Consider the following 25076-nt stretch of genomic DNA (forward strand, 5'->3'; position numbering starts at 1 on the left):
AGAATGAACTCACAAAATGAAGGAGGGTAGAATCTAGCAAGGATTCAAGGGGCTTTCTAAGGTCTGCAACTTTCTATTACAGTTCTTGTTTCAATTCCTTATCATTTCTAAAGAGTCTGAACTCGGAGTGTCATGGACTTGTGCACTACTCTCCCTCGCCTTGATACTTTGTAGCTGTATGTGGAGATGATGGCAACAATTGTGTCCAATCTATTCAACGTTTAAGTACAGCATTTCTGAAAAAAAACACTGACAGCAAAAATATTCCTAGCGTAATCAATATCAATTAATATATAAAGAAAGTTATAAAACTAATACAAGGATAATGGTGAACGCAATTCTGGTGCCCGCTGCTCTCTTGGCTCACAGCAAGTGACCACTACACACACACACGGCACCCTACAAATCTCAGCAGTGACCACTACACACACACACGGCACCCTACAAATCTCAGCAGTGACCACTACACACACACACACAGGGCACCCTACAAATCTCAGCAGTGACCACTACACACACATATGGCACCCTACAAATCTCAGCAGTGACCACTACACACACATACGGCACCCTACAAATCTCAGCAGTGACCACTACACACACACATACGGCACCCTACAAATCTCAGCAGTGACCACTACACACACACACATACGGCACCCTACAAATCTCAGCAGTGACCACTACACACACACATACGGCACCCTACAAATCTCAGCAGTGACCACTACACACACGGCACCCTACAAATCTCAGCAGTGACCACTACACACACGGCACCCTACAAATCTCAGCAGTGACCACTACACACACACGGCACCCTACAAATCTCAGCAGTGACCACTACACACACACATACGGCACCCTACAAATCTCAGCAGTGACCACTACACACACACATACGGCACCCTACAAATCTCAGCAGTGACCACTACACACACACACGGCACCCTACAAATCTCAGCAGTGACCACTACACACACACGGCACCCTACAAATCTCAGCAGTGACCACTACACACACACACGGCACCCTACAAATCTCAGCAGTGACCACTACACACACGGCACCCTACAAATCTCAGCAGTGACCACTACACACACGGCACCCTACAAATCTCAGCAGTGACCACTACACACACGGCACCCTACAAATCTCAGCAGTGACCACTACACACACACACGGCACCCTACAAATCTCAGCAGTGACCACTACACACACACACGGCACCCTACAAATCTCAGCAGTGACCACTACACACACACACACACACACACACACACACACACACACGGCACCCTACAAATCTCAGCAGTGACCACTACACACACACACACACACACACACGGCACCCTACAAATCTCAGCAGTGACCACTACACACACACACACACACACACACACACACACGGCACCCTACAAATCTCAGCAGTGACCACTACACACACACACACACACGGCACCCTACAAATCTCAGCAGTGACCACTACACACACACACACACACGGCACCCTACAAATCTCAGCAGTGACCACTACACACACACGGCACCCTACAAATCTCAGCAGGGACCACTACACACACACACACACAGGGCACCCTACAAATCTCAGCAGTGACCACTACACACACACGGCACCCTACAAATCTCAGCAGTGACCACTACACACACACGGCACCCTACAAATCTCAGCAGGGACCACTACACACACACACACAGGGCACCCTACAAATCTCAGCAGTGACCACTACACACACACGGCACCCTGTAAATCACAGCAGTGACCACTACACACACACACGGCACCCTATAAATCACAGCAGTGACCACTACACACACACACGGCACCCTATAAATCTCAGCAGTGACCACTACACACACACACGGCACCCTGTAAATCTCAGCAGTGACCACTACACACACACACGGCACCCTACAAATCTCAGCAGTGACCACTACACACACACGGCACCCTACAAATCTCAGCAGTGACCACTACACACACACGGCACCCTACAAATCTCAGCAGTGACCACTACACACACACGGCACCCTACAAATCTCAGCAGGGACCACTACACACACACACGGCACCCTATAAATCTCAGCAGTGACCACTACACACACACGGCACCCTACAAATCTCAGCAGTGACCACTACACACACACGGCACCCTACAAATCTCAGCAGTGACCACTACACACACACGGCACCCTACAAATCTCAGCAGTGACCACTACACACACACGGCACCCTACAAATCTCAGCAGGGACCACTACACACACACACACACACAGGGCACCCTACAAATCTCAGCAGTGACCACTACACACACACGGCACCCTACAAATCTCAGCAGTGACCACTACACACACACGGCACCCTACAAATCTCAGCAGTGACCACTACACACACACACGGCACCCTGTAAATCACAGCAGTGACCACTACACACACACACGGCACCCTGTAAATCACAGCAGTGACCACTACACACACACACGGCACCCTGTAAATCACAGCAGTGACCACTACACACACACACGGCACCCTATAAATCACAGCAGTGACCACTACACACACACACGGCACCCTATAAATCTCAGCAGTGACCACTACACACACACACGGCACCCTGTAAATCTCAGCAGTGACCACTACACACACACACGGCACCCTACAAATCTCAGCAGTGACCACTACACACACACGGCACCCTACAAATCTCAGCAGTGACCACTACACACACACGGCACCCTACAAATCTCAGCAGTGACCACTACACACATACGGCACCCTACAAATCTCAGCAGGGACCACTACACACACACACGGCACCCTATAAATCTCAGCAGTGACCACTACACACACACACGGCACCCTATAAATCACAGCAGTGACCACTACACACACACACACGGCACCCTATAAATCTCAGCAGTGACCACTACACACACACACGGCAAATCTCAGCAGGGACCACTACACACACACACGGCACCCTACATGACTGATCTCAGCAATGCTGTGCCCCATTTCTGAAAGCCTGTGACTGGTCCTTGAAAAGGAAGTCGTTCAACAACCAATCAGGAGCTGCGGGATGCAATCCTGGGCCACTATTAAGGAGAGGAGGAGACAGACAAGTTAATTTTACTTATTTTACACTCAAGCAGCTCTGATTTGGAGATGTAAGTGCTGTGTGTTGCACGTGCTGCTCAGGAGTCCAAGGGCACGTAACATGTGAGCAACTCAGCTGCTTTCTGCGAGCGTCGCTCATGGTGGAGGATGTCACCGGAACTGCCACACAGCAACCGTCCCCAGTAATTGTCTGTGCAGCTGCCATCCCTCCCCATGTCACATCTGACAGCAATTTTGAAGAACAAGGAAAAAAAAAAATCTGGGAAAACACAGAACAAAAAAAAGGAAGAATAGCCATGATCACAGAAACATCTCTTCTCTTTTCTGTGCAAAGTGATCTGTAATGTCTGTGGTATCATGTAATTACTAATCTCCGTGCTATTTTATCCCTTTAATCGCCAAAGAAGTATCTCATATGTCCTCATAGGTGGCACCTCAGTGGCCGAGCGTGTATGAGATGTGTCCTTCATTATAGGAGACATAACTTTGGATCCCTGGCACCTAGAATCTCTTGGAAGCTTAGGACTGAAGGAGAGTGTGGAGAGGACTGGAATATCTTTGAAGGTCCTCCTGCTTTTAATTATATCAGTGTCCTCAGGAGGCAGGTATGATCGAAAGTTGTGGGAGAACAGTTCCACAAACAAATAAAATTACTGCTTATACAGGCGGTCCCCTACTTAAGGACACCCGACTTACAGACAACCCATAGTTACAGACGGACCCCTCTGCCCACTGTGACCTCTGGTGAAGCTCTCTGGATGCTTTACTACAGTCCCAGACTGCAATGATCAGCTGTAAGGTGTCTGTAATGAAGCTTTATTGATAATTCTTGGTCCAATTACACCAAAAATTTTGAAACTCCAATTGTCACTGGGGCAAAAGAAAAAAAATTGTCTAGAACTTCCATTATAAAATATACAGTTTCGACTTACATACAAATTCAACTTAAGAACAAACCTCCAGACCCTATCTTGTATGTAACCCGGGGACTGCCTGTATTGGCACTTTGTGATAAAGGAGTGGGTTTTGGTTGTAGTTTGGGCACTTGGTGTCTAAAAGGTTCCCCATCACTACTATAGTGGGTTCAATCCAGACCCAGGGCCAAATCTGTATGGTGGTTATATGGGTTTCAACTATTTACCTCTGCTGCTCCATAGCCACAGGCATAGGGCATAGTCTATTCAGCAAGTGGCACCTATAACTTCCATGGTAGTTGTTACCTCCCCCAGTCTCCCGCATGGCTGGTCCAACTAGTTCATGTGCAACCCCCGGGTGAAAGGTGAACAATATCGATAAACTAGGTGAGGTATTAGAAAAGGTCTTCCAGGAGGGAACCAGCTTTGGACATATTAACCCAATGGCAGGTTCCTCTGTGGTGTTCACTCAAAAACAAAGTTATAATAATAATAATTCCTTTATTTATATAGAGCACACAGATTACACAGCGCAGCACAGAGCTTGACAAATCAGTCCCTATCCCCAATAGGACTCACAATCTATCAAAGTATGTTTTAGAGTGTGGGAGGAAACTGGAGGACCCGGAGGAAGCCTAAGCAAACACGGAGAGGACATACATTGAAAAGTCATGTATCCATCACTTCTGTTCTCTCCCCCTCCCGTCTAGACTTGTAGTCGGACTCCATGATGCAATCTTGCGCATGCGCGCCCAATTGCGGTCTTCTTCCGGTTTCACTGTTGCAGTTTCGTACAGAAGTTGGCCCTACAGTGGAAAAGTGAAGCCAAGGAGATGACTTCTCTGCTAATGGTACACTTCCGGAGCTGGGCACGGGCACTATTTCATACCATGGTGCACAGAGCTGTGTGGGGTGCCATTATTTTGGGGACTGCACAGAAGTTGCAAAATGGCGATAAAGTGGTGTTTCAGACATTTGGGTGTATTGTCCATTACGGGGTTAAAACGCTGGGAATAACAAATATTATATTTGGAACATGGTGATACCTAACGTGTTTATGATTTTTACTGTTTATTTTCATATCAATTCTAGGAAAGGTGGGGGTAATTTGTATCTTTCGGTCTAAGCCTATATGGTGGCGCCGGCTTTTTAGCGCCTGCAGCTGCTTTGTGGCAATCGAAAAGTTACCACCCACGATCGGGCTAGCACTAATCACAGGCATTACTGGAGAGCCCTCTACATACTCCAGCAGCCGACGCGTGATGTACTATCACGTCACATGCTGGTAAGGGATGAAAGTATGCTAATGAACCTGAGGGAGCTTTTCAGTGCTTTAGCTTCATAGGCCGTTACAATGAGCAAAGCAGGTTTCCCCTCCCCCTGGACTTCGTGCTGATAGATTACACAAGCAGAGAAAGGATGGAGAGAGCAGGGGGTTGGGCAAGACATGTTCTGCTCATTGTAACAGCCTGTGAAGCTACAGCACAGGGGCCTCTGGTAATCCCCACTCCCACCCCCACCAGCCCTTCTGGCTCATTAGCATAATTTTAATAGTTGATTTAGAAGGAAAGGAGGCCATAGATAATAAATATAAGATTATCCCAGTCTCGTTGCCTGGATCTATGATTAGTGTCACTGGTTTATCATGATGGATTTTCATGGTAGATTCCTTTAAGAAGAATTACCTAAACTCAGACAACCCTCATCTGTATATAGTTATTCATATGGATAATGTAACATCAGACGGCGGTGAGGTTCTCCATTTCCAACCCCATAAGCCGAGGAGCGGAGTCCTTTCAGGAAATCGCATGTGGGTCCTACGAGATCTTTCCGCACCTCATGCATTTTTAATATTACTTGGCGTGGGACCCGTCTTATCCTTCCTGGAGGAGCAGTTTGGGTTTCAAGGAGATCAGACGATAATGAAATACACTTATTATCTGGGGAGATGAGACGCGGGAGGCGGCTGTGGAGCTCGCAACGCTTATGGGTCAGCAACTCGGAGGAGAAAACTTCAGTGTGGGATGAGGAGCGATTACACTAATGGGTTTCCTTTACTGTACAGGGGGGGGGGGGAGCGAGGGGCATGCTGGACCATGTATAGAACTGGGACATCATACTATTACCAGCCGAGAAGAGAGAAAACCTTGCTCCGAAATTTAAAGACTACGTCTACACCCTAACAGCAGTATATATGCGCCCCTTTAAGACTGCCAAATCAGTACATGTAGGGACTTTCCAGGCAGATTAACAGAGGAAAAGCACAATAGGGAATTGTTAGAAAAGAGGATTTCATGGAGAATAGTTGGATCAGGAACACGGTCAGAACCCTTTAAAAGATTCAAATTGACTCCCAAGTTTTGGCAGACAGAAAGAAAGATTTACACAACAATCAATCATCCCTATTGCTGAGGCTCCAAACATAGGGAGCGGCGCCAAGTAAAAAATATTACTTTATTAATTCCAAATTATTATTTGTCATCATTTATGTTTTCCGATGAAGACATTTTAGCCCTGATCCCGATATCGCTGGTGAAGGGGATTGTGGACCCGTGTACTTGGCCATTCCCTGCAGCCCCATAGAGTTTAGATGTGGCACCGGCCGCTGGTTGGTTCTGGAAGGAAAGGGGAAGCCACAAAGGTCTAAAAATTTCCAAATCTTGTGCAGCACTAACCCCAGAGGAGAAGTTGGTCGACTAAGGAAACACAGTCCACGTCATACAAGTACTTATGTGATACGCTAGCACCAGCTATGCTACAGAGAGGTCTGGCAGGTGCATTAAAATAAAGTGTGAACAGAGCCTTAAAGGAAATCTACCACCAGACTCCATCCTGATAAACCAGGGACATTACTCATAGATCCAGGCACCGGGACTGTGGGAATCGTCTTATATGTGTTATCCGTGGCCTCCTAACTTCTAAAATAAACGTATACAATTATGCTAATGGGCCAGAAGAATTACCGTATATACTCGAGTATACACCAAGTTTTCCAGCACTAAAAATGTGCTTATATTCGAGTCAACAGAGAAAAAAAAAAAAAACCCACAACACTCTATACTCACCTTTCCGACGCCCCCTGCTGGTCCTCTATCTTCACCTCCGGCTTCAGCTCCCCATGCGGTCCCGTCGCACAAACCATGACATCAGTCACTTGCCGACATCATAGCTTGACGGCTAGCGGCTGACGTCTTGGTTTGTACGAAAGGACCGCATGGGGAGCCACAGAAAGGGACCTGCGGGGGCGTCGGAGAGGGGAGTACAGTTTATTTTTTTTGTTGGGCAGGGGGCTGCTATATATACAGGCGGGGGGGGGGGGGGGGCAGGGGCTTGCTATATACTAGGGGGAGGCTGTGACCAATACATTTCCCACCCACCGCTTATACTTGAGTCAATAGGTTTTTCCAGTGTTAAAATTAGAGCCCTCGCCTTAGACTTGGGTCGACCTATACTCGAGTATTTCCGATTCTAGAGCCCCTCATGCTGTGGTGTCACAGGCTGTTACACTGTGCAGGTGCAAGTCTCACCTCCCCCCCCCCCCCTACACTCCCCTATTCCCCTGACTAAATTTAATCTCACGACCAACACAGTGTAACAGCCCGTGAAGCTACTGCATGGAGAGGCTCTGGTAATGTCAACCCAGAACAATTCTGTTTCATTAGCATAATTATAAAAGTTGATTTTTAGAAGGGAGGAGGCCATGGATAACACATATAAGAGGATTACCACAGTCCCGGTGCCTGGATCTATGAGTAATTATCTCTGGGTGGATTTTCATGGTAGATTTCCTTGTAGTAAGGTACATTAGTGTTGCCTTTGCTGTGGTATATTACATGATTTGGCTGTGGGACTTGGGGCAGATAGCAGAGACTTCGCTTCAGGCTCAATAAAGTCCAACCCTACCTGGGCCCCTAAGGATTCACACAACGCAGGAAGATTTCCAGATCGTCCTCCTCCAGAACAAATATGTGGGACAAAAAAAACTTTAGACAAATGCTGGCGGCGATACCGGAGGAGCGGAAATCTCACTAAGTCTTTAAGGCCGCAGCAATTAGATCCATGTAATCTGCTAAAGACGAGGAAAACTAAGAAGTTCATACAGTGTTGTAACGCAGGACGGATAGAAAGACAAATCTCCACTTCCAGATTCCGAATCTGTGCCTCTGCCCCATATATCCCCCCTTCCAATTTCCTACAAACACAAGTCTACTGCACTTATATATGACCCAAGAGCCTTACTTCTATAAATAATGCATCCTCCACTACAAGGAGCCTGGACCAGCGCCTGCCCCATATACCTGCAACTCCAGGAGCCCCCCTAGTTATTCCAGGCAGGTATACCTAGGACCTATGGCATCAGGTTTTACCCCACTAACCTAGCAGCCCCCCTTAGGTAAGGTATGAAATCCCCTTTCTAGAATTCCCTCTTTTAGGTGAAATCTCACCCATTTCTAAAAATAATCTCCCCAAAGATAAGGAAAGAAGAGTCATATTTACCTATTTGAGAGGAGTCAAGTTTATTGTTTGCAGGGGGAGAGTCACTTCAGAAGCCCCTTCTTCTGTTCTATAGCACCTAGAAACATGGCGTCGTATGAAAGATACAGATCTCATCTTTCAGATTCCACCAGGCTTGTGGTTCTGAGATTTACAGAACCAAAAGATAAAGAGCTAAATACAGAGTAAGAAACAGAAGCTGCAGATAAAGATCCAGTTCCACCTATAATTAAACTGCCTGTATGTCCAGTTCTGGAACTCGCAGAACCATAAGCCTGATGACATTCGAAAGATGAGATTCTTATCTTTAATATGGCACAAAAAGTTTTGGTGCTATAGAGCCAAAAATAGAGGCCACGGAAGTGACGCTACACCTGCAAACACCAAACTTGACTCATCTCATGTAAAAATGAGGAGAGAAGAGTCATATTTGCCTGACTTTGCGGTCGATGGATAAGAGGGACTTCTAAAAGGGATATTTTATCCCACACTGGAGGGTACTAGTAGGTTAGTGGGGTAAAACCTGCTGACAGGTTCCCTTTAATGGGGTATATACACTAATGCATCTGTACCAGTTCATATGTAAAGTGCTGCGCCATTTCTACAACTGAGGATATGTTCACAGGGGATGAGCACGGTACAGATTTTTAACCAAAAACTTGCAAGAAGAAATTCCTTGCAAGAATAAATGGAGTGTTCCCGAACATGGGCTTCCAAGGAAAGAGCAGAACAGGCCCTGAACCAGAGAAGACAATGGATTTTTTTTTCATTGGGGCTCAAAAACCTCCGGCCCTGGTTATGGATCTTGCGCGGCGGATACAGAAAATCTTCATAGGGTCACATAATCCTAACAACGGGACGACCGCTGGTTGCAGAGAAGACATTGGTCACTTGTCTTGTGACATTCAATTTACTACCATCCGCATGTGACATTGTATACGTCGCATGAAAAGGATAACACGAAAATCCACAGATCAAGAGAACAAGTCAGATTACACGACCCAAATGGAAAGGACATATGTCACCGGGATCAGATAAGAATGAAGGATTTTACTTGTTATATTGGGGTCAATGTAAAGACACGAAATAATCTGAAGGCTCTCCTATATACAGGAACCTGCAGTCCGTATAGAAAGAAATATTACACAACTTCTACTCTACTTCCATTTCATTTACTCCACATCGTTAAGATCAGATCTTTGCTTGTTGTCAGTGAACGCATCATCACTTACAGATCTAGATCAGATCAAGACTGGATACAAGTGTTTGCACGATTCAAGGTTCTAGACCAGGTTCTGTGTTCCAGGTTACAGAAAATTCACAGTGGAATTTAAAAAAAAAACAAAACACACCACAACATTGTTTTTGGTAATGTACCACAACCAAAACCCACGGAACCTACATGTGGGGCACTGTTAACATTCAGCATTTAAGATTGTTTCTATAATAGATGATATAACCTGCAATGATACAATCAGGACAGGAAAGGGATTACAGGGCACCTGTCCCATCTCTAAGTATGAAGGGTGTGGGATGTCCCAAATCACCATGACAAGTCCTCTTTAATGTTATACTTGTCACCAACCAACAAAATCCTCCAAACTAGAAGGGACAGGTTATTTCCATTTGATAAAGTGATGACCCCCATCCCTACAGTTTAATGATCAATCCTGAGAATGAAGGGGCCTCACTGATGTCTTAGTACTGGATCTCCCCGCACATGACTCCGGCTCCCGGCTTAAAGGAAATCTACCAACAAAGTCCATCATAATTAACCAATGACACTTACTACTTGTAGATCCGGGACTGTGACAATCTTATTATATTTGTTATCCATGGCCTCCTTCCTTCTAAAATCAACTTTAATTATGCTAACTAGAAGGGCTCCTGGGGCTATTACCAGAGCCCCTCCATGCTGTAACTTCACAAGCTGTTACACTGTCTAATCCCTACTGCAGATTTAATCTCACACACTAGGAGGGGGCGGGGGGAGTACTTCTGCACAGTGCAACGATAGTGAAGCTATAGCACAGGGGTGTTACCAAAGCCCTTTACACAAAAGCAAAGTCAATGTGATGTTAACGCTATGTAAACACAATGCTAAAGCATTGGATACCTTACCCATCGCCTATTATAGACCTATCCTATCATTAGGTCATTTATTGATTTTGTCCAGAAAATCCCCTTTAACAAAGTGTAAACTGAGCGGCTCCACCCTGACCGGTCTCCTGCTATAATCCTATTATTTCCAGTTTCTATCTCTCTTTAGAAGTCCTTCTTTGGGGGTAGATGAAGAAGTGATCATCGGCATCATCCAATCCCCTAATAACCCCCCTTATAGAATATTTTTCAGACCCCGGCAGTCTCCTATAAATGCACAAAATACACTCTGGGGAATACGAGACTAGACACCAGTGTCACGGAGCTGGAGAAACAATGCGGATCCCTTTCCCTCCTCATCCAGCGCCATCTGCTTACTACACAGCACAGCCGCCGCGCCACCTACTCACTACAGAAAGAACAACTAAAACTGGAGCCCAAAATATACATCTTCACCGGAAATAACAGAAGCCTCAGTAATTAGGAAGGTGCCGGAAAATAAGACAACGATTGTTATAAATAGAGGGGATACTCTGTGCACGGCTGTCACCGGTGGTCCCCATCATACAGCAGAATCAGTATGTGATGGGTAACGTGCGGCTGCTGCTACAAGTTTACGATTATTAGGGGTCGCCTGTTCTGATACAGAAGTCATAAAGAACGTCTCACTGCGGAGGACCCAGTGTAATACTGTATTCTCCCTGGAGAGGCGCTGCAGGAGAAGCCCCAAACTATAACTGAACTCCATACATTGTGTGATAAATATGCTGTGCTATAGAGGACGTACGCATGTGCCCGACCGTATACAGGAATCCCCATCTCGTGACTGGTGGAAATCCCATTGATCGTCATGTTGTCTCCGATCCACAGGATAAGGTTTACAGTTTTCATTTGGAAGGCCTGAGCTGCATTACCAGGCACAGCCACAAGCTCATCTATGGCGCTGTGCTTGTATAAACAATAAAGCAAATGCGGTGCTCATTTTGATCCGTGATCTGAAATATTAGGACTTGCACAACGTGAGCCTGTGGAATTATGGGGTAATTGCCGTGGAGCCAAATCTTTGGTTGATTGTCCTTTTGTGCCTTGCGGCTGCGTGGCTCCGCTCTATCATTGTGTCATTAGCCACAGGATAGGAGATAGGGATCTGATTAGTAGGGATCTGACTGCTTGGACAAAAATACTAGTCCTGTCCTCAAAAAACTGATGGAGCAGCGGGTCCAGCAAACCTACTGCCACTCAAGTCCGTGTCTAGGAGTGTTGAAAACTCACACCCATTCACCGTCTATGAGCGCGCTAGACATACCTGAGCGCTGTGCTCTGCAGTTTCCAACACTCCTATAATAATGAATTTAGCCGCAGTAGGTGTGATGGACTTCCTCCTTCATTCAATTACGGAGAATAAGACCCCTGTTATCATCTCAGGAGTCCCCAATGTCCAGATTGTTATCCTGCAGATGGGGGATAATAGTTATAATACTAGGTACAACCCCTTTAAAAAGGAAATCGGAATCCATAAAAATCCATTATGACAAACCAGGGACATTTACTCATTGACACTAGGACTGTAATAATCTCCACATGTTTGTTATACACGGCCTCCTATCTTCTAAAATCACTTTTTTTTTTCAATTATGAGATGGAAGGCCTCGGGGGAGCGTTACCAAAGCCCCTCCATGCTTAAGCTCAAATTATACAAAGACCACTTCCTCCCTCCCATGGTTTTAGATTGCAGTAGGCATAAGGGTGCTGAAGTAATAAGAGAGCAGGAGGTGGGAAAGGGGAGACAGTGTAACTGCCTGTGAAGCTAAAGCACATAAGGCCCTTCAGACTTATTAGCATATTTTTAAAGGTTGATTTTTTTTAGAAGGAATCGGGTTATGGAGATATATATATATATATATCTCCACAGTCGCATTGCCTAGATCTATGAGTGCATGTCCCCGGTTTATCATGATGGATTTCTTTGGCAGATTTCCTTTAAGGCCGTCCTACAAGTAGGCAAAAAGTCACCCATTTAGCTTTAGACCATCCAACATACACATATATATTATATACACAAACGTCACCCTGAGAGATAATGCATCTGGCAAAGACTTTCTTTCCTCATAGCCAAAGAGTGCATCCATTTAACCCAATCCTTCCCCTCCCCAAAATCAGTCACCAGGTAAGAGTCAGGAGGCCTCTATACACTTTAGTACTGAGCCTGATAGAGGAGTCGGGGCCATCACAATGTAAATACATGTATACTAACTAATGAGTATAGGAGCAGTCATATCAGCAGCTACAGATTTCTCCACAAAGACTGTAAACATACAGGTCCGGACTGTGAGAACCCCAGGCAGGATGTAGTAATCTTTTCTTTGTAGACCTGGAGAAACATGTGATCGCTTTAGGATATTATGGGTAATTATTGCTAGAAGTATGAAATGTCATCAACACGTAATCCTTATGTTCCAAATGTAACCAAAACAGTCATATGGACTCTATGTCCTGCCATACGGGGTGTGAATATCATAGCTGTATGTACGGTACTTGCACCCTCATGCAACTTTCTCGAAGAGTAAAGTTACAGCACTAAAGCCAAGACACACAACACAGGATATGATGGGGTGTGACACAGATGGGAGATTGTATTGATCTTGATCGTGTATATGCTCTGGACAAGCTCCATCCCTACCCTGTGTATAAAAGCAGAACACAACATGAGACATATACATGATGCATATGGATTTTGCAGAAACATCACGTAACAAAATCTGGGATATTTTACAATGTCATTCAACTCCATTCACAAACAAGCTGCATCAAGGGCAGGTCTGCTGTATTTCCTGGACCGAACACTGTACAGGGTCCAGAACTTGCAGCACCATAGTCATCTATAATACGGAGTTACTACTGATAGAACGACCATATTACACCTCCGCAAGGGACAAACTAGTGACATCATTCGCCAGTCTTCTGCCCTTTTGCATCTTTTTTTCTGCAGATTTTCAAAAATGAATGACACCAGGACTAGTAGGTTGATTAGATTGTGAGCCCCATTGGGGACAGGGACTGATTTGGAAAGCTCTGTGCAGCACTGTGTAATCTGTGTGCGCTTTATAAATAAAGAATTATTATTAAACAGGTGACACTTGGAGCGCAGAAACGGACCACGGATCTGTTGTTTGTGGCCTGAGAACATGATGTAATCTTATACTTAGTCAGGAGTCTTTGGTGCATGCGCAGTGCAGTACACTCCGGCATCACTATGCATGCGCCAGGGTGTACCAGCCCTGCCCTGACATGCCTGACATCGGTCTTATCTCATGTAAACTATAAAATGTTTGGTCTATAGAGGGCAAGGACCGAGATGTTATAGAGTAATTTGGGAACCTTAAACTAGCTGGTTTAGTTCCTAAATAACCCTGATAGGTTCCCTTTAAAGAGGTTTTCGATGGCAGTGTGACACACCAGCACCTCAGTTGATCAACTTCAATACACTGTGCTAACGTATATTCAATGTGTACTAGAAAGAGGGTGAGTCAGCTCACCTGGAAGCCATGTAGCGATGCCTGGAGAGTTGGAGCAACTCAGTTCCAAGTCCACAACATAGAGATTTACGTTAAGTCCAGGACTGTTGTCTGAAGATGGACTTAACGTATATCTCAATGTATATTCAATTTACCACTGGTGTAGCCCGTACTAGAATCATAGCGCCCCCTGCAGTGTGGCCGAAACAGTATAAAATAGTTGTGTCTCCAACTCCGACCTCAAAGTATACGGCTTCCCCACACCGTGACTGTGCACAATAGACCTCAATGGGGACCATGAATTAGTCATTGCTTGTGTAGCTGGCTCATGGCTGAAGCCAGTAGAATGCGTCAAAAAAGCAACGCACAACGCAACGTGTGAATGCGCCCTGAGGCCTAACAGCGGATGAGCAGGTGGCACCCGCGTATCAAAGACCTGAGCTTATGCTGCAAACCCCTTTAAATGGATTATTCTTATGAAGGCGACCCCCAATAAGAGCACAAGGACAACAAAGTGGAGGTCCGCAATATAAAGGCTAGAAGAGAGAACCCGCACCACACATGCCTCTCCCATTATGGTCGTCCTTGTACATCACAGACCATCATTCATGTGAATTGCCTTCCTGTAACACTACATTTCCACCATAATGGTGATCACATTTGTAGAATAGGGTAGTAAGAGGAGCTAGACTTCCCTACACCACGCCATAACCTGACAGACTCAATTCAAGGCCGTTATTTACATGTTTCTGCTCCTATGAGACACCAGAAGAGCTCCATATGGCGGCACACAGGCCCATGACCCATATCCATACTGTAACTACAATACAGTGTAATGGGAAAGTAAAGTAGTCACCCATCACAATCAGATTGCAGCTCTTGTATTTTACATCTCACATGAGAAATCAGAGAAGCCACCTGATTGGTCACTCATTGGCAACCCATGAGAACAGCTGTTATGTACTATAGGTCCGCTGAAATAAATAAAGGGGATACCTGATTGGTCAACCCCAGCAACAAAGCGGATTCCAGCTTTTATATTTAATTGGCCCAGTGATAAATCTAAGGAGGAATCTGATTGGTTGCAGGAGGGTATATAGAATTTTGTACAGGCTGTAAAACTACAAGTCCCAGCATGCATCAGAGCAGCACATGCATCCTCTGCAGCCCCTTCTGACCTGTGGGTGAAGGGCTGAGCTCCGGGCTGGACGGTGGGGTGTCCCCTCGCCCGACACCCTCTTTCAGGTAGTCCTGGAAGTGCACTTCCCGCAGCCCCAGCCACAGGCGGTTGGCAGTGCCCCGCAGGACACGGCTGCTCCTCCCGGTGATGCCAGTCAGGTAGTCCATGACAGCCCGGCCTGTCTGTCACTGCACTAACTCTGAGGTAAACTTATGACAAACTTTTTTTTTGGCAATGCGTCACGCCCCCTGCAGGCCCCACCCTCCAGAGCCGCCAACCCCCGCTGCTGTGTGTGTATATACAAGTACCCTAATAAGTGCTGACAAACTTACCTAATTATCCTAATACCACCCCTAATTTTAAAAAGTGAGTCGTTCCTCCAGTATTCACTTTAACACATAGAAAATACCACTACTAAACACTGAGGGAGGTAGTTGTACATTTGAAGACTACCGGTATTTGCAGCCTTGTAACGAATTTTGTAGTTATCTATATAGCACCCCTATTTTGTTAAAGTGTAAAAGCCCACTCTGGTTACTTTTGATGCACAGACGATTCCATAGTTGACCGTTAGAGGGGGTCAAATACTGTACAGCGTATTTTATAGTTACTTATCCAGCACCCCTATTTTTTAAAAAGTGAGAAAGCCCACTCTCGTTAGTAAAGGGGGTGGCGGGGGCTGGGATCCGAAAGACTTGACTTGTTGAAGCAACATAAACATGCAGGAACTTCACACGCCGTGTGGTGCCGGAGGTCTGGGCGTAGCTGCGAGGTGTAGTGTGTGCTGCAACGTCACATTAAAGGAAATACTGCACATAACATCAACTGAGAAAATGTTTACCACAAAATAGGCTTCGAGGCCCGTGTGACTGGCTGGCAGGATACAGGGCAAATCCCTGCCAAACCTCCACATACTCCATATTAATATGGGATTAGGTCTTTTACCACTTCTGGATGTAAATATGAATAGTTCAGTTCACTGACAGCAAGCAGAGCTGCTGATGGTGAAGATTTAGAGGGGTTTTATGCACTGTAAAGTGGTTCTGTGACTAATGACACACATGTCTAATGCACAATAGACAGGTGACCACAGGGACCCCCAGCAATCACAATCTACAAGTGCCCTGTGTGAACAGTGTGGTGCACATGGTGGACCCCTCCTCCATAGGGTGAAGACACACGTGGCGTTTTTGGGCCGTTTTTAGTTAGTGCGTTTTCAGATCGTAAAAACCGCAAGCGTTTTTGACAGGTTTGACCAATTATCTTAATTCAAACTGGTCAAAAATGCATGCGGTCCCAGTTCATGTGATGTCACACAGGTGCAGGACCTGTTATATCCCTGTTCATGTGATGTCACACAGGTGCAGGACCTGTTATATCCCTGGTCATGTGATGTCAGATGGGTGCATGGCTCGTTATATCCCTGGTCATGTGATGTCACACAAGGTGCATGGCTCGTTATATCCATGGTCATGTGATGTCACACAGGTGCATGTCTCGTTATATCCATGGTCATGTGATGTCACACAGGTGCATGGCTCGTTATATCCCCGGTCATGTGATGTCACACGGGTGCACGGTTCGTTATATCCCTGGTCATGTGATGTCACACGGGTGCACTGCTCGTTATATCCCTGGTCATGTGCTGTCACACGGGTGCACGGCTCGTTATATTATATAGCTCTAATTACTCTCTTTGATAAATATAATGAACTGTGCACCTGTGGGATATCACATGACTGGGCGGGGGAAGTGCAGAGAGGGAGACACTGTAAGAGCCTGTGAAGCTACAGCATGGAAGGGCTCTGGCAACACCCCCTTCTATCTCATTAGCATAATTATAAAAGTTGATTTTTAGAAGGAAGGAGAAATATAAGAAGATGACCACAGTCCTGGTGCCTGGATCTATGAGTAATGTCCCTGGTTTATCAGGATGGATTGTGATGGTAGATTTCCTTTAAAGAGCTTTCACTGTTAAGTGTGATATCCCTTTCACCATTGGCCTGACTACATGAATAGTCCATTGTATCTCCTGCGGAGTCAGAACATGCCACAATTTGATGCGCTGGATATTTTGTGGGTCATTTAATGCAGAAAGCGATTTGTTAGGTGTAAACAAGGTAACAGGAAGTTTAGGTTTTGGCACAGAGACTGCAGCGACTGCCCGCGGCGGGCACACTCATCCATGTCAGCCTGGCACGGGCGTGTAGAGGGGACGTCACCCATCATTTAGTTATGAATGACCCTTATTGAGAATTCCTAAAGCTTCAGGACAAGGCGGAAGAGGAAAGCAGAGATCACAGACGCTACTTTCCTGTTTTAGCATCGCTTACATGTCATACATTCCCTACAAATTCCCTTCATGCTTAACTCAACTTGTATCCTCCCGAAGAATTCTCCTGTCTCCAACTTATGATAAAGGGGGACTCTGATGGTATGAAATTTAAAGCCAAATTCCCTCTTTTTGTGTGGAATCTCACCCATTTACCCACAAAAAATCTCTTCCAGTGTCGCATGAAAATGAGCAGAGAAGAGTCATATTTTACCTGAGATGAGTCACGTTTAGAAGCTGTCGCTTCAGACACCCATATCTTCAGTTCCATTGCTACTAGAAACATGCTTTTGGTGTCCTGTTAAAGATAAGAATCCAGTCTTTCAGATTGCATCAGGCTTGTTCTGTAATATACAGAACCAGAGTTGCAGGCCATATTTCAAATTATGTCTTTAAACAGAACCAAAAGCCTGATGGGATCTTAAAGATGAGATTCTTTACTAGGACTACAAAAGCATGATTCTAGATTCTATAGGACTGAAGTAACCCTCCCCATACTGTACAGCGTCTAAACATGACTCATCTCAGGCAAATTGTGACTCTTCTATGTTGATTTTCACATGATTTTTTTTAAGGTAAACAGTGAGATTTCTCATAAAAAGGGAATGTTATAAAGGATTTTTTAGAAACCACTTGATGGGATGGTTGATTAATGCTGTAACATCTGGTGAAAAGTTTCCATTATGTCCAAAATTAACTCCATAAAGGAATTGTCCCATTCGAGGCCATTTTGCCCAATGCGCAAGATAACTGGGCCGCCCCACAATAACATGTGCCCTGTAGTAAGGAAAATTCTGACTAGTACAGGCGGTCCCCTACTTAAGGACACCCGACTTACAGACAACCCATAGTTACAGACAGACCCCTCTGACCTCTGGTGACCTCTCTGGATGTTACTATAGTCCCAGACTGCAATGATCAGCTGTAAGGTGTCTGTAATGAAGCTTTATTGATAATCCTTGGTCCCATTACAGCAAAAAATGTTAAAACGCCAATTGTCACTGGGGCCAAAAATTCTTTTGTCTAGATCTACAATTATAAAATATACAGTTTCGACTTACATACAAATTCAACTTAGGAACAAACCTCCGGACCCTATCTTGTACGTAACCCGGGGACTGCCTGTATTGTTTACCCTGGAGGTTTTAAAAGTTACAAAATACACTTACTCCCCTCTGTGTTAGGATCACCATATCTGAGGTTTCTATGATCTCTGGCCAGTACGTGGGGATGTTTTACCAAATTAATGTAATTTATTTCCTGTATGAGTTAAGATCAATTCTGATTTTGCTCAAAATAGTTGATATTGACTTTAGCTCCACCCCCCGAGGCGGAGCTAATACCAGAATTGGGGACTCCTGATAAAAGCTCCTACCTGAGTAATGAATTAATGGGAATTCGTAGAACAATATGGGAGCTCAAAGAGAGTTATAAAGAAATAATAGACGGGACAAGAAGGAAGTTGCACCAAAGTAAGTTATAACCTATGTGAGACGACCGCCCCAAATTGCATTAAAATCATATAAGACCAACCCGGACCAGTCGCATCATCATCCACTGGTACTTCCTGCTCCACAAAGAATTAACAGACAAGACCAGGCAAAAGCAATCAACAGCTGAGTGACCTATGGATTAGGATGCTAAACCGATCCACCAACTGATGTGTACAGAACCAAAACTAGGCCAGATCCGAAGGGGTTTCAGCACCTGCTAGAGATTATCTATATACAGGTATCTCTTACTGAATGAGAAGTCATCCAAGTAAATTAGAGCAAGGGCAAACTCCGCAGAGTTCACTTCTCACCATTATTTCCTAGGTTTATGTACTTTAGGAAGGATAATGGAAGCAATTTAGCAGTTTACTCAACCCTCCGAGGAATCGACTATGGATGAGAGTGACAACCAGACTGACGCACGTCTCCAGCTTTATATCAGCCGTATTGTAAGTGCTGACACAGCAAGAAGAGGCTCAGAGCCCTGACACGCTGAGAAAAGATTGGAAGTAATTGAAGGGCGGGTGTTATTCCTCCAAGAAAATATCTGGAAAGTTACATTGTGTAAAAACCTTTTACAGATCTTTTACAGAATTCTAACTGTTCTTGTTTGTATGGAGAGAGGATCAGAGCATATATAAGGCCAGGGCAACTACACTGCAGCCCGAAATCCAGATCCAAAGATGGGTGCTACCAATAAAGAGAAACTAAACATCTGAAGCATTTGTTTTTTTTTTTTGTTTTTTTTTTACATTTCAGAAATAATAGAAAACTGTATAATATACTTCATCAGGTAAAACAGCTTCCCTGTGCCTTGTTTCTGCTCTTTCTCCTGTAGCGAGCAGTGTATCTGTAAGCCTGCAAATAGCCTACGGGGTTACTGAAAAAAAATAGTTAAAAAGTAAAATGGCAAAAGAAAATAAACAAAAAAGTGTAATAACCTTTTTTTTCCCCCTAGAACACAGATGAAAAACAAACACAATCATCAAGGTATTTAAATGGGAGAGAGAAATGGGGCATTATATGGGTTGGGGGTTATGTATGAAGTCATTGTGGAGCACACCATTTTTTTTCTCCAGTGGCCATAGTGAGGGGGTCACCTTATGTTTGGGTGCAGCTGGTCCCTGGATACAAAAAGGTTGGGGACCAGTCATATAAACACTCCCCACAATATTCCTGTAATTAATAGATTTACTATAAGGCCACAATCATACGTGGTATTTAATTGTGTTTACAAACCATTTACATTGCATCAACATTGTGCTTGGTGTAAATGCAATGTAAACACTATGTTAACGGATTGTAAACGCAATTCAAATGCCATGTGTATATGCATCCTCAGACTATGCGCTGGTGCAAGACTAAGGGTGATGTCACACATGGCGTTTTTGGGCCGTTTTTAATTGCGCAAATTCTGAAAACCAGACAAAACACATGCATTTTCAAAAACCACATGCGTTTTTTTAAAAACGGATTGCGTTTTTTGATCTGAAAAACTAAAAACAGCCTTTAAACGCCTTGTGTGACATCACCCTAGGGCTGTATTCACACGTTCCGTTAACGCATGAGTTTTCAAAAGCATCAGAGCAGCCGAGAAGACATTTGTCTGATTACATTGCTGTCAACATTGCGTTTACAACATGCACCTGTTTTCCTTTGTGTCTGTTAATGCTGTGTTAACGCATGTGGTTTGTAAACACAATGTTGACAGCAATGTAATCAGACAAATCTCCTTTTCTCAACGCATGCGTTTTCAGACGCATCACAACAGCTAACGCAAACAAAATGTAATGTGTGAACACAGCCTAACAAATTTCTCTTGGGGCCTTCTTTGCACATTATACGGACAGAACTGATAATTTTGCAGAAGTTAAATCCTTTATCTAGATGATTACCTACCTATTATGGTGAGTACATGATTAGAAAAGAAGAAGTAGCCGTGGGCCGGGGGAGGTGGATACCGGGGACTTTGTACTCTGTCCTCGCTGCTGAATTCCCTGTTAGTGAAGCGTCTCCCTCCTCTCACAGCTCCGAGGGGCTGACATTGCGGAGGTCGCTGAGCTCTCTAAGGAGCAGATATCTGGCACACGGCAAACACGTGACCACAACACCCTTGGGTTGTTACTTTTTTTAGTAGGACATAGCGCAGTAGGCAGCTGTATTGACCCGCCGTATAGAGCGCACCATGGAGGCATCGCATCCGCGCCAGACACCTGCTTCCCATAGAGGTTAATGAGCCTGCCTGATGGTTGCTAGCACCTGCTCCAAAAATACTTCCCTTGATGTTGATGTTTAAAATGAATTATTATTCATCAACCCAATCCAAATAATATGGATGTAGACAATGTTATTGATATGGAAATAACAGGGCCTGCTTAAAGGGGTTTGTCCATTCACAACAAGGCTTCCTCTATGCAGAAGATGGGGGATAACTTGCTGATCGGTGGAGGTCTCAGTGGTGGGATCACAAGAAAAGATGTACGTTGTACCCCATAGGAGTGGAGCGGCAGGTCGCACATGTGCACTGTCACTCCATGAATCACGGTTCACGGACCCTTAGTAAATGAGCCCCATTCTTTCCTCTGCGGTGCAGTCTCCTCTCATCTCTAATCAGGTAATCTTGTAAAATCTATCTGTATGCTGTCTGTTATCAATCCCATGATGTCTCAGCGCATCATCACATGGGCATTTAGATACATTGTCAACTCCTATGCCTGCTGGGAGGAAAGTGTGATTTTACCCTTTTCTATTTCCTCCTAAAAATCTAAGAGACTCTACTTGGAATCTACTAGAGACTATATTTCAGATGTAACTATTAGGATAGGATTATAGTAATGCTGGATGAATTCTATATGCTTTGGATGCAGCAATATAATTAAAGAATAAAATAACTGTGATGCTTCTTTAAAGGGGTCTTCTGTCTAGAAATGATTAAAGACTAATCCATAGGTCATAGTTGATTGGTTAATGAATTAAGTTGATATTTTGTGTGGTCCATGGGCAGAAATTGGCCATATTCATGTGACTATAGCCTTGGGGTTGTGTTAACTAGGCAACTTTGAAATCGCATCTCCCATTATTATTGTCAGCCTGACAATGACCTTGGTGGCCTAACCCTATGATAGCAAGTTGGATCCTACATAGTTTATTGATTTGCAGTTGTTTGGGTTTATATGTGCTTTCCTGTGATTTAGCAATCACTAGCACTTTAACCCAAACTGTAGGAAACTCGTGCCCAAATGTTGTAATTCATGATGCAATTTAGTTGCAATATGCGTCTGTGCTGGACACTTCCATATCAGTCTGTCGGCATTGTATGACAGTATGATTGGAGCACTACACATGTACACTCAGCCCAGATAAATACCCTGGCATGAAACAGACATTCCCAGCATGCAAGAGGGCTTGTAATGATGACACTGGATTCAGGGACAACAGGCAGGACAGGGAATCCTAAAACTCCAGCCCCCAGCTTGCTTGTCTGCTTGCCTCTGTGTATCCTAGGCGATATAGCACAACCAGGAAGACGGTCCTTCCCTGTGCCAAATTGTGGACACATAACAAGATAGACAAATAAATAACAAAAAGGGGAGGTCAACAATCCAGGTCACAACTGAGAAAGCATATAAAGTACAGAATCATATACACAGAAGAATAGTCAAGAACGTAAGCCAAATATTGAAAAAACATAAGAATAACAAGACAAGAAAGAGCTAGCAAGAAAATCTTTAACCAGCAATCTGGATAGCAAACACAAGGAATTTATAAGAGTAGGGTTGGATGCTCCAGGTAAGAGGGGCAAAGCTCTGAGAATGAGATTGTTAACCCTTGCTGGTTCAGAGAAAACCAGCAGCCCACCCATAGAGCAGTGTTCACACTGCCGACTACAAAGAACCAGATAGGTTGAAAAGCCGTTGAATTCTGACTGTACAAACTGCAGAACACCCTGACACATGTTTAGCAGGCCTTATATATTTGTATGTCATGCTCTTGAGGTTATATTTTGCAGGCCTATAGATGACTTTCTGATGTACTGGACTGAACCTTGCCATGTGTCAGGACACGCTTCTCTGCACAGGCCGCCTTCTGGACCACAGAGAAGCCGCCGGATTTGTTAATTAATCTTCACTTGATATCGGAGTCCACGGAGACGCTGACAATTAAACAGAGAATGGAGCATATATTGATTTTCTTTGTGTTTTATTTGCCCTGTAATTGTTTTCGGTGCTGGCACTGAGTCATTTCCCATGTTCATCCTTTAGTGAGAATGCTGTTATTAATACTAGCACTTAAAGTACTGTACTGTGTTACCGTGTCTGTATGACTCCAGGGCCCGCGTACACAAAGAGATATGGATATATGACCGGTAATAGGGAGAGGAAACTATCTGAAAAATAAGGGAGAAAATATAGAAATACAGGGGGGAAGGTATCAGGGCTTCTGAGCCAGGACGCCAGGCGTAGAAGCCCTGAAATAATCGCAAATGCTAGCACTTGCGATTATTTTCCCAGGGGGGGGGGGGGGGCGTGAAATGGGCCCGGCCGGCCGGGGAGTGGGTGCGGAGCATGCGTTCCTGACCCCTTTCACTACTTCCCACCACAGCACTACTTCTTCCATCATAATAGATGATGTCTTTTTGTGACCAATCTCAATCCTGGCACTATCCCAAAAATATCCAAGAAGGAAAGCTTCAATATACAAGGAAAGTTTCCAGCGTATACGCTGTACATATATATAGATGGAGCTATACTGGCAGATGGGACATCCCTTTTCCCCTCTGTTTATGTAGATCCTGCAGGAAACACTGGATGGAAAGAGGTAGCCAGCTGTGTCTTTCCATTCTGCTTCCTCCTGCTCAGCGGTGGCCATAATAAACATGGGACAGATGCTACAGTATAGCATCCACCCCCAGACTCCACTGAGTGTACACTCCGAGAGTTCTCTAGTAATGTCACTGCCTATATAAGGACAGGGACATCATTGGGGGATGCATCATGAACATCGACTAATGTAAATCACTGTCTGCTGCTGATTTTCGCTCCTCCTACCGCTTTCAGAGGGAGGAAAGGAACTGGATGACGTATCCCACGGTATGTCCATACAGGATAAGGATATGCCAAGAAAACACCCAATTATAGCCTTCCATATTAGCAGAAATCATCTCCCAGCACTTTGGGATTGCTAGAACTCTGTTCTACCTGACTCTAGGAAATAAAAATGAGTATCCCTGAGACAATTTTAACATAGGTAAAATGTTCCATTTCCCCTGTATAGAACAATGGAAGCTTAAAGGTTCCTGTTCCAATTTCCAGCCTCTATTACACTTTATGATCAAAATATATAGTTGAAAAAAGATACGAGGACATCAAGTCCAAACCAAAGAAAGTCGCTACATTTATATGTATAATAATGTCCCTATGGTGCAGATTTACTTACCCGGTCCATTTGCGATCCAGCGGTGCGTTCTCTGCGCTGGATTCGGGTCCGGCCAGGATTTATTAAGGCAGTTCCTCCGCCGTCCACTAGGTGGCGCTGCTGTGCTGAAGTTCCCCGGAACTCACTGGAATACACCGAGCCGGGCTGAGTGAAGGTAAGTGCAAGCTCCGCGACAGATTTTTTGTTTTAAATGCAGCGTTTTTTCCGAATCCGTCGGGTTTTCGTTCGGCCACGCCCCCGATTTCCGTTGCATGCATGCCAGCACCGATGCGCCACAATCCGATCGTGTGCGCCAAAATCCCGGGGGAATTCAAGGGAAATCGGTGCAAATCCGAAATATTCGGGTAACACGTCGGGAAAACGCGAATCAGGCCCTTAGTAAATGACCCCCTATATGTCTACATAATAGGGAACACTCCGGTCCTTAACGCAGCAGTCGCTGAATTACAATAAAGAAATAGATGGCAAATAA

General features: G+C 44.8%; 1 protein-coding gene and 1 long non-coding RNA gene across 5 annotated transcripts in view; one reads left to right on the plus strand and one right to left on the minus strand.

Moving 5' to 3' along the window:
* The window catches only part of OXR1 (oxidation resistance 1), a 305238-nt gene that overhangs the window by 52074 nt on the left and 228088 nt on the right, over window positions 1-25076 (minus strand). For 2 of the 4 annotated variants that reach the window (XM_072151337.1, XM_072151336.1), the window contains exon 1: window positions 15342-15510. The exons of the other annotated variants lie outside the window; for them this stretch is intronic. In XM_072151337.1, the coding sequence (XP_072007438.1) occupies window positions 15342-15510 (169 nt within the window). Of the gene's footprint in view, window positions 1-15341; window positions 15511-25076 lie in introns of those variants that run through there. 4 annotated transcript variants of the gene reach the window in all.
* On the plus strand, window positions 15412-23349 carry LOC140132501 (uncharacterized). The gene is made up of 3 exons (XR_011855664.1): window positions 15412-15547; window positions 20127-20158; window positions 23178-23349. It is a non-coding gene; the product is annotated as an uncharacterized lncRNA (long non-coding RNA).

This window comes from Engystomops pustulosus, chromosome 5 (assembly GCF_040894005.1).
Source record: "Engystomops pustulosus chromosome 5, aEngPut4.maternal, whole genome shotgun sequence".
NCBI classification, from domain to species: Eukaryota; Metazoa; Chordata; class Amphibia; order Anura; family Leptodactylidae; genus Engystomops; species Engystomops pustulosus.